Source organism: Neoarius graeffei, chromosome 7 (assembly GCF_027579695.1).
Source record: "Neoarius graeffei isolate fNeoGra1 chromosome 7, fNeoGra1.pri, whole genome shotgun sequence".
Classification (NCBI taxonomy): domain Eukaryota; kingdom Metazoa; phylum Chordata; class Actinopteri; order Siluriformes; family Ariidae; genus Neoarius; species Neoarius graeffei.
In genome coordinates, this window is record NC_083575.1 from 13,418,948 (window position 1) to 13,437,461 (window position 18,514).

General features: G+C 40.6%; 1 protein-coding gene across 3 annotated transcripts in view; it reads left to right on the forward strand.

Annotated features, from left to right (window-relative positions):
* The window catches only part of cdh23 (cadherin-related 23), a 727,851-nt gene that overhangs the window by 640,830 nt on the left and 68,507 nt on the right, over positions 1-18,514 (forward strand). For all 3 annotated transcript variants that reach the window (XM_060925294.1, XM_060925295.1, XM_060925296.1), the window contains 8 exons: positions 2,004-2,213; positions 2,354-2,461; positions 2,905-3,007; positions 10,185-10,310; positions 10,412-10,615; positions 12,452-12,910; positions 17,589-17,705; positions 17,961-18,185. In XM_060925294.1, coding sequence (XP_060781277.1) covers positions 2,004-2,213; positions 2,354-2,461; positions 2,905-3,007; positions 10,185-10,310; positions 10,412-10,615; positions 12,452-12,910; positions 17,589-17,705; positions 17,961-18,185 — 1,552 coding nt within the window. The remainder of the gene's footprint in view (positions 1-2,003; positions 2,214-2,353; positions 2,462-2,904; positions 3,008-10,184; positions 10,311-10,411; positions 10,616-12,451; positions 12,911-17,588; positions 17,706-17,960; positions 18,186-18,514) is intronic.

Sequence of the window (18,514 nt, forward strand, 5' to 3'; positions counted from 1 at the left end):
TCCCGAACACTACTTGGAAGGCTGTTCCATAACTGTGGGGCTTTGGAAGAAAAGGCTCTGCCCCTTGATGTAGCCTTCACTATACGAGGTACCAGCAGATAGACTGCACCTTTTGATCTAAGTAGGCATGGCGGGTCATAGAGGACCAGAAGTTCACTCAGGTACTGTGGTGCGAGACCATTCAGTGCTTTAAAGGTCAATAGTAGTATTTTATAATCAATACGAAATTTGATTGGGAGCCAATGCAGTGTGGATAAGACAGGGGTGATGTGGTCATATTTTCTAGTTCTAGTAAGGACTCTTGCTGCTGCATTTTGAACTAACTGGAGCTTGTTTATGCACTTATTGGAACATCCAGACAGTAAGGCATTACAATAATCCAACCTGGAGATAACGAAAGCATGAATTAGTTTTTCCGCGTCATGTAGTGACATTAAATTTCTTATCTTAGCAATATTTCTGAGATGAAAGAAAGCTATCCGGGTAACGTTATCAATGTGAGTTTCAAATGAAAGCCTGGGGTCAATAATCACTCTGAGGTCTTTTACTGCTGCACGTGAAGAAACAGAAAGGCCATCCAGAGTCACTGTGTAATCAGAAAACCTACTTCTAGCTGCATGTGGTCCTAGCACAAGTACTTCAGTCTTGTCAGAGTTAAGCAGAAAGAAGTTAATAAGCATCCTGTGTCTAATGTCCTTCACACATTCCTCAGTTCTATTAAGCTGGTGTTTCTTATCAGGTTTTGCAGAAACATATAACTGTATGTCATCAGCATAACGGTGGAAACTAATACAATGTTTACGAATAATATCACCCAGAGGTAACATATATAAAGAAAAAAGCAGTGGACCCAAGACAGAACCTTGTGGAACACCAAACTTTACTTCAGTATGTCTAGAAAAATCACCATTTACATCAACATACTGATAGCGATCAGTTAAATAAGACCTGAGCCAGGAGAGGGCCATTCCTTTAACTCCCACAGCATTTTCTAGTCTATCCAGAAGAATGGAATGATCAATGGTATCAAATGCTGCACTAAGGTCAAGCAACACAAGCAGCGAGACACAGCCCTGATCAGACGCCAACAGTGGGTCGTTTACTACTTTAACCAGAGCTGTCTCTGTGCTATGATGAGGTCTGAATCCTGACTGATACATTTCATGTATGTTATTCCTGTGTAAATATGAGGATAACTGCTGTGCCACAGCTTTTTAAAGGATCTTGGAGATAAAGGGGAGGTTTGATATTGGCCAATAATTGGACAGCTGACAGGGATCAAGGTCAGCTTTTTTAATCGGGGTTTGATAACTGCTAGTTTAAAGGATTTGGGTACATAGCCAATCCTAAGAGAAGAATTTATTATTTTTAGAAGCGGTTCAATTACTCCAGGCATTATCTGTTTGACTAGACGTGTAGGTAAGGGATCTAGTATACAAGTTGAGGCTTTTGATGCCGAGATTAATGAAAGTAATTAAATTTTTCTAAGGGGAGTAAAACATTCTAATTGTTGATCCGATACAGTTATAGTATATGTTGTGTAAATCAAATGGTGCTAACCCTCCAAAAATCCATTTTAATTCCAGCGTGTAATGCGACAAAACAGGACAAGCACCAAGGGGGATGAATACTTTTGCAAAACATTGTAGAGTCACAAATATTTGTATATATAATATAATATTTTTGTTGCACAATAACAAATACCAGCCACTTTCTAAAACTTTATTTAATTATATTATTAAATCTTTTTCTGACATTTTTTTTGTATTTAGTTTTATTTCATCATATGTGTTTTAATTAAATTTTATTTAATTTAGTTGCTTTCATGTCACAAATGACCTGATCAGGAAATGATATTCAGTGTTTATTAGTAAAATTAAGGCAGCCATCGAAAGCTTTTGATTTGTTTTGATACAGCTAATTTTTATCAAACCAAAACTAAAATTGTACACATTGATAAGCTTCATGACTTACTTTATAAATTCAAGTGTTTATTTTTTTAGGTGATAGTGGGTGTGGTGGTACTGGATATCAATGATAATGACCCCGTATTGCTGAACTTGCCCCTGAACACCAGTGTGAGTGAGGGAGCACCTGTCCATACCTCCATTGCCCGGGTTCGAGCACAGGACGCTGATAGTGGACGCAACGCTCTCCTAACATACAACATCACAGGGGGCAATCCAGACGGCGCTTTCTACATCAATGAAACTGTGAGAGAGTGTCAGGGACAGACGGTGGATTATAGTTGGGAAGAGGAGTTAATATCAGAGCAGCGCTTTCACTTGGCTTCAGTGTTGAACTGGATTTAATGTGTGGCATTTGTTTATTTATTCTTCTCTCTTTCTCTCAGTCAGGTGTGGTTCAGGTGAACAGACCCTTGGATAGGGAGAGAATTGCAGAATATACACTGACTATCACAGTGAAGGACAACCCAGAGAACCCTCGTATTGCTCGAAGGGTAAGTACTCTGCAGCTTTTTATTTTTAGTTACATTATAGTATATACTTCATATTGACAGAGTATTGTTTTGTCATTGATATTTAGCCTGATTTTCTATTTTTAAGGCTAAAATTCACAAAGTTGTAAGCTTCCAATATGCATAAGGCTTCTTGTTAATTAAATATACTTGTTACATCGGGGATAACAGTGGTGTTGTCAACCCTACCTAGTGCACTAGATACCCAATCAAACTTCATGGGAATGATGATTTTAAATTTGGTCAAAGAAAAAAATGGCCTTAAAATTGAACTAAGTTTTCATAAAACAGGAAAGCCATCATTCTCATGCCAGAGTAACTTATGATTTGATCTTGCATTGCTTTAGTCATGAGTCATGAGTGCAATCTTGTGACACATCTACAGGTGATCACCTCCTTTAGCTTCTTTTTGTGTCCCACTGCAGGACTCAGAAATTCTGGTGGTGACCATTTTGGACGTTAACGACAACCGGCCAATCTTCACGTCATCAAGCTACAGAGGAGAGATCAGTGAGAATTCACCTGCAGGTAGGCAGCCTTTATAGTCTTGCTTACTTCTTCATGAATGGAAATCGATGGGCTCTGTTTGAGTCCGGTTCCTCACAAAGGTTCTTCCTCATGTCATCTCAGGGGAGTTCCATCTCAGGGTTTCAAGTAATTTGTGCAACGTCTTTTGGTTCTACACAAAATCCAATGTAATTAGACATAATGATGTTCTGGCGGCACGGTGGTGTAGTGGTTAGCGCTGTTGCCTCACAGCAAGAAGGTCCGGGTTTGAGCCCCATAGCCGGCGAGGGCCTTTCTGTGCGGAGTTTGCATGTTCTCCCCGTGTCCGCGTGGGTTTCCTCCAGGTGCTCCGGTTTCCCCCACAGTCCAAAACATTGCAGGTTAGGTTAACTGGTGACTCTAAATTGACCGTAGGTGTGAATGTGAGTGTGAATGGTTGTCTGTGTCTATGTGTCAGCCCTGTGATGACCTGGCGACTTGTCCAGGGTGTACCCCGCCTTTAGCCCGTAGTCAGCTGGGATAGGATCCAGCTTGCCTGCGACCCTGTAGAACAGGATAAAGTGGCTAGAGATGATGAGATGAGATGAGATAATGATGTTCTGCTATCTGAGGCCAGGATCTTTCTTTGAAATAATGCACTGGCTTTATATAAAACCATCATGGATCGACTGCCAGATGTAAACAAACCTCTGTGAAAAATATTAAACTCTTTCCGTGGCCTAAAAGACCAAAATTATTCAAACAAGCAGTTATCAGATCACTGATTAAGAAACCTGACCCTTTGAATTTTCAAAATATGGGCCAATATCAAATATCCCCATTTATTTCCATTTTCTTAGATGAGGTTGTAGCTCAGACAAACAGAGTTCATACTTGTATAGGAATCACATCCTTTACATGAAATATTTCAGTCAGGGTTTCGGTCTCATCATAGTGTGTGTGTGTGTGTGTGTGTGTGTGTGTGTGTGTGTGTGTGTGTGTGTGTGTGTTTCCTCCTTCGTAGACGAAGATGAGCATGACTTCATAGCTTGTGAGTCTGCAGATGGCTAATAAGGCCAATTCAGGCACGAAATGTACGATGACAATATGAACAGACATGTAATGTATATGGAGCAGTAGGGAGTTGAAGTAGTTGCTTCTCTTTACGTATTTGACATTTTTGGATAGCAGTGCTTATTCTTTCTCTCCTGTAATGTGTGACACCTTTGTGGATCGCATCACACCAAGCTAAGCAGTCTAGGGCTAGTTGTTCCCAAGTGTCAGGGTTTATGTGGCAGCGCTTGAGAGAAACTTTAAGGGAGTCTTTGAAACGTTTCTTCTAGCCTCCAACCAAACACTTACCAGTGGTCAGCTCTCCATAGAATCGCTTTGGGAGCCGTTCATCAGGCATGCGGATAGCAGAGGTGGGGACTTGAGACTTGGGGACTTGGACTCGAGTCGACTTGAGTCACTGTTTTCATGACTTGTGACTTGACTTGACAAAACATGAAAATACTTGAGACTTGACTCGGACTTGGAAGTTTAAGACTCGGGACTTGACTTGACTTGACACACAATGACTTGAGTGACTTGAGTGTTATTTCCATCGTGTTTTTATTGTGAAAATAAAATGTAATATGCACATACTTCAGTAATTTTGATTGCACTGCCATTGCGTTGTCACCGCCCTGTCCATCAGGCACGCTCTCTGCGTGGGCTATATACCGGCACGCCCCATGCCACGATGTGTTCACAGATTTCACATCATATCATCATGTCAGCCATCCCAAGAGTAATCACTTTTGGCTTCAAGGGCTACTGCCTAGAAGGTAAACGACGAATGGCGCAGTGCAAGATTTGCAACGTGACGATTTCTGACAGCCAGACCACGACCTCCAATTTCGTCCGGCATTTGAAGATCCATTCTGCCCAGTAAGTTTATTAATGTGTTGTTATTTGGTGATAGCAGCTAAACTCCTCGTTAGCCAATGTTAGCCACGAGAGTGAGCGGTAGGAGGATTTTAGCCATTGCAGATGTAGCTAGGGATTCAGTTTATTATTGTGAAATTCTTATGTGAATGCTGGTAAGCAATGTAGTTACGTCAAGTTTAATGATATTGTATATCAGTAGTAGTAAGTTGATTGTGCACTTTGCAGTCGTGATGCTGAATAACATAAGCAGCTTCCTACCCTGTTGTTCTGTTTCAGGGTTAAGCTAATGGTCAGCTTGTGAACATGTACACGTTCATGAGCAGTACAAATTCGTGTAAGTGTGTTCGTGTACATTAGCCAGACTGTCCATAGGGCATAGAGGCAGGGGAGTTTATCATAGCCGTTTGAAATAGCAGTGCAGCAACCTGCACATTTTTTCGTCACACTACCCGATCAAAAAAGAAAAGAAAACTCCGTCCCACTGCCTATCATGCACTATTGAAAAAAGCGCCACGATTTGGATTCACCGGCATGCCACTCGCTGTTTGAATACAGGCTAGCAGCAATACTAAACTCTGCAAAATAGGCTGACTGTGCGCGGGAGTCTCGGTTCCCGCTGTAACACAGTGTTACGAAAATAAATTGTGCAGTCATCCAAACCATGAATTTACATTTAGTATATCAGGCTACCAGGCTGCCAAAACAATGGTTTGAATGACTACAATTTGGAGAGCACAACTCTGTAACTGAACAGGTGCATTGGATATTTCCCAGTGAGGTAATTTAAAAAGTCTCTGGGTAATTGTTCAAGGAAAGATGAATCCCATGCACTGTCCTTTCCGTATTGTTCCCGAAACGTTGCACTTGTGGTAAAGAGGACAGTGCGTTAGCCACGACCGAAACGTTGTGAGCAAAGTTCCTGTGGAAAGGAATGCGCGGGATGCATATTTCATTTAACATTTATTTTCGTAACAATCTATTATAGCGGGAACCAAGACTCCCGCGCCAAAGTCGTATGTCCCCGCTCCGCACAGGCTGAGGCAGCCTCGCAGAGCGAGGGAGCGAGAGAGCGCACACACCTCTGTAGCTTGTCATATGGGGTAAGATGATGTCACTTTTGCACGGGCGAACAGGTCTTCTTTTTGAGACCTAAATTATGTCTGACACATTTCTCTATCCTTTGGGGTTTTTTTTTTACTGGCGCAAACATACATCGAAGTCACTTCAGGTTTCTCCACGTGTATCTTATTAATAATAACCATCTCATCTGACGTGATTAGAGATTAGAGGAGCTCATGCCCCTGTTAACCCAAGGTGTCGCCCCTGTTAACCCAAGGTGTTGTCCTACCCTCTTTTAACTACGCACATAACAGAATGCCAATTCTCTGTTTATTTTTCTTGTTGGCTGATGACAATGTGAGAAACTTAGTTGGCTTTCAATCTTGCAGTCAATTTTGCCATCAATAAATAACTTTGTGACATTATTACTGTTTTGTTTTATTCCATGATGTATTTTACAGAACATGAGTATTTAAAATGCAAATATTTAACAGGTTGGGCACATGTGCCAGGGATGTTTACTGACATTTATTTATGTATTGCCTTTTCAATGTATTAAATTCATATTCTGCTGCTAAAATTACGCCAATACGCCTAAGGTGACTTGACTTGGACTTGACTTGACTTATTATAGGACTTGACTTGACTTGACATAGCCTGTGACTTGACTTGACTTGACTTGCCCAAGACAAAAAAGACTTGGGACTTACTTGGGACTTGAAGGTTAAGACTTGAGACTTACTTGAGACTTGCACATGTGTGACTTGGTCCCATCTCTGGCGGATAGCATGCCCAGCCCAGCGGAACTGCGATCTCATCAGTATAGAATGTATAGTTGTGGTCAGAAGTTTACATACAGTGACATGAATGTCATCTTGGATATGAATGTCATGGCAATATTTGGGCTTTCAGTAATTTCTTTGAACTGTTCTTTTTCTGTGGCAGAATGATTATACAGCATACATCTTTAATTAAAAAAAACCCTAGAATTTGGTGCACAAGTTTTAATTTTCTTTGGGTTTTCTGAAATCAACACAGGGTCAAAATTATACATACACGGTCAAAAATTTACATACGCTCACTTACATTATTAATTCAGAGGTGCTGAAACTTCCAAAATGTCTCTTATCTTGCCAAGGCTGAGGTCTCTTAACTTCCTGTTAGTGATCATAATTGACTACAGCTGGTTGCTTCTCTGTGCCTTCATAAAAAAGGTTTGTTTACAGCACTCATTGGGTTGACCAACAGTAAAATGGGAAAGTCCAAGGAGCTCAGTGCAGATCTAAGAAAGAGGATCACAGATATACACAACTCCGGAATGTCTCTTGGACATTTCTAAACAACTGCAAATTCCAAGATCAGTTCAAACAATTGTATCCAAGTTATTGTGAGGTGTAGTCACTTTGCCAAGACACTTTGCTTCAAGAAAATCCAAACTGTCACCCTCGGCTGAAAGGAAATTGGTTTGGATGGTCAGGAACAACCTGGGAACCACCATGGCACAGCCCTGCCATGAACTGGAAGCTGATGGATCACTGTCTACAGTTCAGATCATTATGGACTGAGACTGCTATCCAAGAAATATCCCCTGCTCCAAAATTGACACCTTCAAGCTTAACTAAAGTTTGAAGCTGACCACACAGACAAAGAAAAAGCCTTCTGGAGGATAGCCGTATGGTCAGATGAGACAAAGATTGAGTTGTTTGGCCACAGTGACCACCATGTACAGAGGGACACTGTACCAGCTGGTGGTGGTGGTAGGATCATCATGCTCTGGGGCTGTTTTGCTGCTAGTGGAACTGGTTCATTGCACAAAGCAGATGGAATAATGAAGGAGGAGGACTACCTCAGAATTCTTCAGCATTAACCATCAGAAACTTGAACATGACTTGGGAGTTACAACAGGACAATGAACCCAAACATGCATCAGAGCTGGTTGTGGAGGATAAAGCAGGCTAACTTTAAGCCCTGATTTAACCCTATTGAAAATATATGGACCGAGTTGAGTCCATGCCAAGAAAAAAAGCAAATTTAATTGAACTCTACCAATTCTACCATGAAGAGTTATGAAATCTCCAACCAGAATTCTTCCAGAAGCTTGTTCATGGTAAACAAAAATGTTTGGTCAAGGTGAATCTTGCGAATAGACATTTTACCCAAATATTAGGTCTACTGTATGTATATTTTTTGACCCTGTGCTGATTTCAGAAAACCCAAAGAAAATTAAAACTTGTGCACCGAATTCTAGTGTTATTTATATATTTATTAAAGATGTATGCTGTACATTCTGCCACAGAAAAAGAACAGTTCAAAGAAATTACTGAAAGCCCAAATATTGCCATATCTAAGATGACATTCATGTCACTGTATGTAAACTTCTAAACACAACTGTATACTGTCCATGCCAGGTCTCTGCAAAATTTCTGTGTCTGGGGTATCTTCCTCCCAGCTCATGTGGAGAAGTTTTCTCCAAGAACGCAGGTGGAAGGAATTAAGCTGTTTAGCATGGCGAGAGTACACAGTTCAGGTCTCAGATGTGTACAGGAGTGAAGGCAAAACAACTGCATGATAAACTTCTAGCTTAGTTTTCAGGCTTAAGCTTTGCCACAACCACACATTTGCTTCGAGTCTGCCAAAAGCTGCACTAACTCAAGAGATATGAAAGGTAACTTCATCATCTATGTTGGCCAGCTTGGATAGTGTACTGCCAATGTAGACAAACTTCTTGGTGACATCTAGTCTTGTGCTTTTATGGTTGGGTCTGTATAAGAAAGTTTTGGTCTCATCATAGTACTGAAACAGCAAAGTGTTAAAACTTGAAAGTTAAAATAAAAATAATAAATGGCCAACTACTGGCCTCTGACCAGAGCTGCGTCTGCTTGCTTTTCATCCTTGATCTCAGTCCAGCATTTAATCCCATCAATCACAGGTTTTTTTTTTTTCTGGATAACCTGGAAAATGTTGTTGAAGTTAAGAGAAATGCACTCCTGGCATAGATCTTATCTTACTGATTATCTGTCTGTAAATGTTAGGTGTGACTTTGTTATGCATACAAAAATAAGTTTTGGTGTTTGCCTAAGAGAGAGAGATTTGTCCTCCAAACACCCCGCCCTAACTATGGAATAGACTTCCTGTTAGTGTTCAGTATCAGATACAGTCCCACAATTTAAGTCTCGGTTGTTAAACACTGATGTCAGAAATTTTATTAATGATTTTTTTTCTTGTCACTTTCACCATTGGCTTGCTCATTAGGGATTTAGATCTCCACCCAGATATCTGTAAACCTGCTTTGCTTTTTAACATTCTAAATCTATATCACTGAATTGAATTTGTCTCTTGCTGTGGTCAGTCTCAGTCCCAGTTTTCCCAGGACTCCATGGTCAGTGCATCTTTATTTTTCCTGTGTTTACTGAGCTCACAGTTGTTAGTGTAGGATAATCACCAAAATGTGCAGAGCATATGGACATTCAGGAGTGGAATTTCCCAACCATTGCCCTGGTGTGATTTCATGCAGAAAGATTACTTCTCTGGTTTGAAACCATGTAATTGGTGGCTCGGTTTATATGAGCATGCAAAGTCTTAGTTTACTACCAAGAAGTCTTTTGATTGTTTTTATATGAAGCATTTTTGTTCAAAAATATTTCATGGTTAAGGATATGAATAGGATTACTTGTCTGTATTTTCCTCGATATTTTTTCAGAGCCTTGCAGACTCATTGCATTTCCCTCCTTTAAGGCAAAACTTCAGACAGTCCTGGTTGCTCCAACAATGGTCAATTGGTGAATTATAATTTTCACATAGTATTTGTGACCATCGTGGGTAGTCACCTCAGAGTTCCAGAGTCCCAGGGACTCCAGTGTTATTGTCAGTGTGGAGTTACCCTTGTGTCCATGTGGTTTCTCTAAGGTTTTAGGTTTCCTAAAAAAAAAAAAACCCTCAGTATAATTGGCTACTTCAAATTAACCTGAGGTCTGAGGTTCAGACCCGAGGTTTAAATGAGTATGTGAGTGTGTGTACTGTATGTGCAATGGACTGGTGGCTCCCCAGGGTGTATCCCACCTTGTGCCCGGTGTTCCCAGGGTAGGCTTTTCATTACCTTGATGAGGATAAATTGCTTCATAAAAAAAATATGAATGAACATAATGTGACAAATTGTTGACTTGTCCTGACTGCTCTTGGTTAAGATAATACATAAAAAAGACCATACTGATCTCTCACTGTCACCCAGGTACTACTGTCTTTATCCTGAATGGGCCTGTTCTGGCCACAGACAGAGATATTGGACCCAATGCTGTGGTAAAATATGGCATGATTGGTCCAAGGGTGGATCTTTTCACCATCAACCCCACCACAGGTGAAATACATTTTTGAAACATTGCATTTAAATTTTTAATACATTGAATTATATACTGTAATTGAAAGTACATTGAACAAATAACTGTTTGTCCACTGTAGCTGTGGTATCAGTGCGTGAGGGTGCCATGTTGGACAGGGAAGCCTTCTCTGATCCACGAGTGGAGCTCTTCTTGGTCAGTGAAGACATTGGAGGGCTAAACAGCAGTGTTCCTCTCACCATTACCATCCTGGACAGGAACGACAATCCTCCAGTGTTCAGCCCTTCCAGCTTCACTGTGCGCCTTCCAGAAAACAGTCCCACTGGTAAGAACTTGAGAGTGACAGGGTTCTCCTGTACAGGACAGGGAGGAGCTACAGTGTTGCTTGAAAGTTTGTGAACCCTTTAGAATTTTCTATATTTCTACATAAATATGACCTAAAACATCATCAGATTTTCACACAAGTCCTAAAAGTAGATAAAGAGAACCCAGTTAAACAAATGAGACAAAAATATTATACTCGGTCATTTATTTGTTGAGGAAAATGATCCAATATTACATATCTGTGAGTGGCAAAAGTATGTGAACCTTTGTTTTCAGTATCTGGTGTGACCCCCTTGTGCAGCAGTAACTGCAACTAAATGTTTCCAGTAACTGTTGATCAGTCCTGCACACCAGCTTCGAGGAATTTTAGCCCATTCCGCTGTACAGAACAGCTTCAACTCTGGGATGTTGGTGGGTTTCCTCACATGAACTGCTCACTTCAGGTCCTTCCACAACATTTCGATTAGATTAAGGTCAGGACTTTGACTTGGCCATTCCAGAACATTAACTTTTCTTCTTTAACCATTCTTTGGTAGAACGAGTTGTGTGCTTAGGGTCGTTGTCTTGCTGCATGACCCACCTTCTCTTGAGATTCAGTTCATGGACAGATGTCCTGACATTTTCCATTAGAATTAGCTAGTATAATTCAGAATTCATTGTTCCATCAATGATGCAAGCCGTCCTGACCCAGATGCAGCACAACAGGCCCAAACCATGATACTACCACCACCATGTTTCACGGATGGGATAAGGTTCTGATGCTGGAATGCAGTGTTTTCCTTCCTCCAAACATAACACTTCTCATTTAAACCAAAAATTTATTGTGATCTCGCCGACTATTACACGCCTTGCTCTTGGAGTGATCTTTGTTGGTCGACCACTCCTGGGGAGGGTAACAATGGTCTTGAATTTCTTCCATTTGTACACAATCTGTCTGACTGTGGATTGGTGGAGTCCAAACTCTTTAGAGATGGTTTTGTAACCTTTTCCAGCCTGATGAGCATCAACAATGCTTTTTTCTGAGGTCCTCACGGCACGGTGGTGTAAGTGGTTAGCACGATCGGTGGTGTAAGTGGTTAGCACAGTTGCCTCACAGCAAGAAGGTTCTGGGTTTGAGCCCAGTGGCCGGCAGGGACCTTTCTGTGTGGGATTAGCATGTTCTCCCCGTGTCTGCGTGGGTTTCCTCTGGGTGCTCTGGTTTCCCCCACGGTTCAAAGACATGCAGTTAGGTTAATGTGGGGCAGCCTTGGGCTGAAGTGCCCTTGAGCAAGGTACCGAACCCCTGACTGCTCCCCGGGCGCTCTAGTGTGGCTGCCCACTGCTCTGGGTGTGTGCGCGTGTGTTCACTGCCCCAGATGGGTTAAATGCAGAGGATGAATTTCACTGTGCTTGAAGTGTGCATGTGACAAATAAAGGTTTCTTCTTATAAAGGTTTCTTCTTCGTAATATTGGATCATTTTCCTCAATAAATAAATTACCAAGTATAATATTTTTGTCTCATTTGTTTAACTGGGTTCTCTTTATCTACTTTTAGGACTTGTGTGAAAGTCTGATGATGTTTTAGGTCATGTTTATGCAGAAATATAGATAATTCTAAAGGGTTCACAAACTTTCCAGCACCACTGTATATCTCTGCGTATTGTTTTTCACCCTCTAAGGGTTAAATTGGGGAAGTGGTGGCTTTCATAGCTCTTCCATGGGTTCCAGCAATGTTCAAACAGTACAATTGAGTCCGGGTTGTTATTTGGTGTTCTCAACATTGACATCATGGTTGTGATATTAAAAAGGTATCATTTTTTGTCTATTTTTCTGGATTATTTTTGCATGTTTTCTTCAGGTGTAGTAGTGACACAGCTCTCAGCCACAGATGCCGATGCAGGCTCCAATGGTTGGTTGCAATACCGTTTAGAGAGTGGTGCTCAGGACCGTTTTGTGGTTGATCCCATCTCCGGTGCTGTCCTTGTGGGCAATGCCACGCTTGACCGTGAGGAGCGCAGCTCATACCGGCTGGTCGTTATGGCAACAGATCGGGGCACGCCACCACTCTCAGGCACAGCCACACTCACTGTTGTGCTGGATGACGTAAATGACTCTCGTCCTCGATTCTTGCAGCCTGTGCAAACCATCAGTGTTAATGAGTCAACACCCCCTGGTGTAGTAGTGGCCACATTAGCTGCTGAGGATCCTGACCTCCGACCTCGTCTTGAGTATTATATCATCTCTGTGGAAGCAAGGGATGATGGGAATAACCAAGTGAGCGGTCTGCAGGATTCATTTGGGATTGACTTTCACACAGGTGAGCACTATTAAGTCTAAAGTGTAACGTGATCTGGTTGGATGTGCACAGGTCCAGTGCACAGGTAAATCCATTATCAAAGTTACAAAACAGGCAAGCAAGATCGTGCATGGGAAAATGTGTGATGAGGAAACCAGGGATCTCTGACGCATTAAGAAAGCTTGCCACAGGCCAGAACATTGATGGTCACAGGGACAAAGTCCACATAGACCACTTATGTATCAGACTGGTGCAAGAGATGACATGAGACATGACAGAGATATATTTAGAGGCTGAACTGGAAGACCAAGACAATCATAGGAACTGTTTCAACAACAGAAGCTTCCGAGACATTACCAGCTCTGGATGGGGTCAGGATCTTGGTTGTAGAACTGTCGCTGGATCAGGGACTGGAAATAGAATTGTGGCTAAGAGACTCAGTCGAGATCAATGACAGAGACAGACAGTGTATCAGGGATGAGGAGACATGAGACATACAATATAATGGCCAGGGATAGAGACATAGAGACTGTAGTGGGGTACAGACATTTACAGAGAAAAAGATAGAGACTGGAGCAGTAACTTGTGACTGGAACATGGGTCTGTTAGGAGAAAAAGGTTGTGTCCCAGAAGAAACACTGTATATGTACATTATAACAAGAATTCCTCTAAGGTGTGTGACATACAGTACTTCCTTAATAAGGAGTATTTGAAGCTCAAGGAGAAGTTTGAGTGTAGGCAGAGGGTCACCAGTCTGGACAAGATCAGACATTGGTGTGTTCAGCACTAGAGGTCGTTGGTGTTGGAGCAGGACTTTTGACACTGCAGAAGATGAGGCAGAATGATAGATTTAGGAATTAAACAGAAGACACAGAGACAGGAAGTACCAGGACTATGGACTGATGAACAGCAATAAAGTACAACTGGTCAAATGGTGTTGCCTTTTATTTATTTATTTATTTATAACAATCACATAGTATCAGGCAACTATTTTAACCCTTATCATGGAACAGCTTTGACATTTTTTCCAGATACCAATTTATTGCTAGAGCGGCGGCTACAATTATCAACACGTTAACGATTTTTTGGCCGTTACAAAAGTAGAAAAAACTTTCAATACATAAATTGTGCATGAATAATTATTCAAACTTCCACTGGAAAAAAATGAGTTGATTCCCGATTACTTAGCGTATCAGATCACATGACACCGTTCCACAATTATCAACACCTTTGTCCACAGTTATCGCCACCATTCCACAATTATTGACATCCAGATGATTATTAATAAAAATAATTGGTGTGCGGTATTAAGTTAACAAAGCATACTTTTTATTTAAAATTTGTTTTACATAGACTTATATTTAGTACAAAATATCTCATCTCATCTCATTATCTCTAGCCGCTTTATCCTTCTACAGGGTCGCAGGCAAGCTGGAGCCTATCCCAGCTGACTACGGGAGAAAGGCGGGGTACACCCTGGACAAGTCGCCAGGTCATCACAGGGCTGACACATAGACACAGACAACCATTCACACTCACACCTACGGTCAATTTAGAGTCACCAGTTAACCTAACCTGCATGTCTTTGGACTGTGGGGGAAACCGGAGCACCCGGAGGAAACCCACACGGACACGGGGAGAACATGCAAACTCCGCACAGAAAGGCCCTCGCCGGCCCCGGGGCTCGAACCCAGGACCTTCTTGCTGTGAGGCAACAGTGCTAACCACTACACCACCGTGCCGCCTAGTACAAAATATCTTTTATATAAATATATATCGATGTCTGTGCTTACGTAAATGAGGAAGTAATTCTAATGTTTGTAAACAAATGAACTGATAGTGTTGAACCTGTGTCAGAAAATCTTTCTGTTCCATTTTCTAAGTATTTTCGTAGATCGCATTTTGTTCATCATTCATTGTTGTTTGTATTAATTTATAGTTTTGTAGTTTACCAATAATTCAAACAATGTTCTAATTTGTTGCAATTAGATTCACATTGGTGAAGCTTCAGTATTTTCAAACAAGTGATTTTTTTTAATTGAGATTTTAAATTCACATCTCAAAATATAAAATGTCTATTGTAATATGTGGGAGATATTTACAACAAACTGCAAAAAAACAAACTTCTGAACAGGATAGAAAAATCTTAATATTTCAAGCACGTATTTTTTTTTATATGCTAGGAATTTAATTCTGGTCTAATTCTATTAATTGCAATAGGATTCCAAATACTCTATAAACGTTCCATCCTGTTATGAATCAGAAAAAAAATATTATAAATCACAGCACTTATTTTTTAAAATTACTTCATCTACTTCAACAATGTTATACAAAGATTGATCCATAACAGATGTAAATGTCACTTAATTCCACAGGGTGTCAATAATGGTGGACATCAGTGAAAGTGATCACTATTATTGACACCTCACGTGACTTCTCAAACTGACATTTAGATACAAAATGGCGAGTGTCAACTGAAAGAGTAAAAACAAAGTAGGTTTCAACGAGGAGATCATGAAATATCGGTGAATTTGATAAGTAAAAACATGTCCGTGATCTTTCCACCATGTTTACCTGTGATGATAACTTCTGGGTTTTCCTCAAATTGCCGATCGTGCTGAAAAAATTCCGTCTCAGGTAATGAGCTGTGTCATCAGACGACAAGATCAAAGGACGAGGCGGGTCTTCTGGTTTATTAATTAACCAATAAAAACTGTTGTAACTGAAACTCACCTTTGTAAAATTGTTTTTTACTGGTAAATCTGAAAAGGTATCGATAATTATGGACTGTCGATAATTGTAGCTGCCACTCTATATATTCAATGCAGTAATCTTTCTACAGTTGTGCTTGAAAGTTTGTGAAACCTTTAGAATTTTCTATATTTCTGCATAATTATGACCTAAAACATCAGATTTTCCCAAAAGTCCTAAAAGTAGATAAAGAGAACCCAGTTAAACAAATGAGGCAAAAATTTTATACTCGGTCATTTATTTATTGAGAAAAATGATCCAATATTACATATCTGTGAGTGGCAAAAGTATGTGAACCTTTGCTTTCAGTATCTGGTGTGACCCCCTTGTGCAGCAATAACTGCAACTAAACATTTCCGGTAACTGTTGATCAGTCCTGCACACCGGCTTGGAGGAATTTTAGCCCGTTCCTCTGTACAGAACAGCTTCAACTCTGGGATGTTGGTGGGTTTCCTCACATGAACTGCTCGCTTCAGGTCCTTCCACAACATTTCGATTGGATTAAGGTTAGGACTTTGACTTGGCCATTCCAAAACATTAACTTTATTCTTCTTTAACCATTCTTTGGTAGAACGAGTTGTGTGCTTAGGGTCGTTGTCTTGCTGCATGACCCACCTTTTCTTGAGATTCAGTTCATGGACAGATGTCCTGACATTTTCCTTTAGAATTCGCTGGTATAATTCAGAATTCATTGTTCCATCAATGATGGCAAGCCATCCTGGTCCAGATGTAGCAAAGCAGGCCCAAACCATGATACTACCACCACCATGTTTCACAGATGGGATAAGGTTCTTATGCTGGAATGCAGTGTTTTCCTTTCTCCAAACATAACACTTCTCATTTAAACCAAAAATTTCTATTTTACTCTCATCCGTCCACAAAACATGTTTCCAATAGCCTTCTGGCTTGCCCAAGTGATCTTTAGCAAACTGCAGACAATCAGTAATGTTCTTTTTGGAGAGCAGTGGCTTTCTCATTAGCCAATGTGAGAGAGGCCTTCAGTTGCTTAGAAGTTACCCTGGGGTCCTTTGTGACCTCGCCGACTATTACACACCTTGCTCTTGGAGTGATCTTTGTTGGTTGACCACTCCTGGGGAGGGTAACAATGGTCTTGAATTTCCTCCATTTGTATACAATCTGTCTGACTGTGGATTGGTGGAACCCAAACTCTTTAGAGATGGTTTTGTAACCTTTTCCAGCCTGATGAGCATCAACAACACTTTTTCTGAGGTCCTCAGAAACCTCCTTTGTGGAAGTGCCATGATACACTTCCACAAACATGTGTTGTGAAGATCAGACTTTGATAGATCCCTGTTCTTTAAATTAAACAAGGTGCCCACTCACACCTGATTGTCATCCTGTTGATTGAAAACACCTGACTCTAATTTCACCTTCAAATTAACTGCTAATCCTAGAGGTTCACATACTTTTGCCACTGACAGATATGTAATATTGAATCATTTTCCTCAATAAATAAATGACCAAGTATAATATTTTTGTCTCATTTGTTTAACTGGGTTCTCTTTATCTACTTTTAGGACTTGTGTGAAAATCTGATGATGTTTTAGGTCATATTTATGCAGAAATATAGAACATTCTAAAGGGTTCACAAACTTTCAAGCACCACTGTAGTTATAATCAATGTTGTGAAATGTTCCCGAAAGTTAGTTCCTGTTATTAGTTACGTTAACAGCCATAAACAATGATTTCCCCACCAAATTTGTCATATTCCCAAGAAGCCACAAAGTAACAACGTTATCTGCCCTCAAGACTCTCCCATGTTGGACAGTGTTACCTCTGACTGTTACCAAAAACACTGACACTGAAGACTTTTTCCAAATATGTTAAATGTCTCCTTGAATGAAATATCTCTGTCTCTGATTCCGCCAGTGTTACTGCACCTGAAAATGACCCAAGGCTCTGTGTGTTTCTGTTTATGAATCTACAGGTGCTGTATTTGTACGTAACCCTTTAAACAGAGAACTGGTAGCTACTTTTGAGATCATCGTGTCAGTGCATGACAATGCCAGTGACATTATTGACATGTCAGTCAGTGTGCCCAATGGTAAGTGTGGATGTTCTGTTTCTCTCTCAGGCTCTCTCACCCTCTCAGTACTGTGCTGCTTGTTTATTCTATCAAAAAGAACAAATTATTCTCCCTATCGTCTCGCCGTACCATAATCTCAAAACTTTTATTTTACTTTACAAATTAACCTGTTACTTTTTAAATATTTATATTATAGTTTAGTTTTTTTCCATTTTAACCTTTCTGAAACTTTCCCCATCTTTCTGTCCTGTTTCCCTTCACCACTCTTGACAGCCAGGCTGACCATCAGTGTGCTGGATGTGAATGACAACGCTCCCCGTTTTCGTCCGTTCGGTGTCACTAACTTCTCTGAGAGCATTCTGGAAGGAGCTCAGCCCGGCACCACTCTGCTCTCTGTGTCCGCTGTTGATCCGGACAAAGGCCCAAACGGCCAGATCTTTTATGAGCTGTTAAATCTGCCCAGAGGAGGCTATGTCAGACTGGAGGACCCCTCTACTGGTATTAAAAAAACCACCCACCCACACACACACACACACATACCTGCAGTATGACAGGATGCGTTGACTCACTATACACTTTCCTCAAGATATATTTGATAAAATGAATACATCACCAAATCCAGTAACACAGTACCAAATCCACCAAAAACTCTTTTTATTTGTTTCCCAGTATTTCTTTAATATTATTTTACTTATTTTATTTATATATATGTTACAGGTCAAAAAACATCAACCTAGATGATTTTTTTTTTAACCTGGGTTAAAAATTTTTAACCTAGTTCATAATTTCCAACCTAGGTAAAATTTTGGATCATTATTAAGATTCTT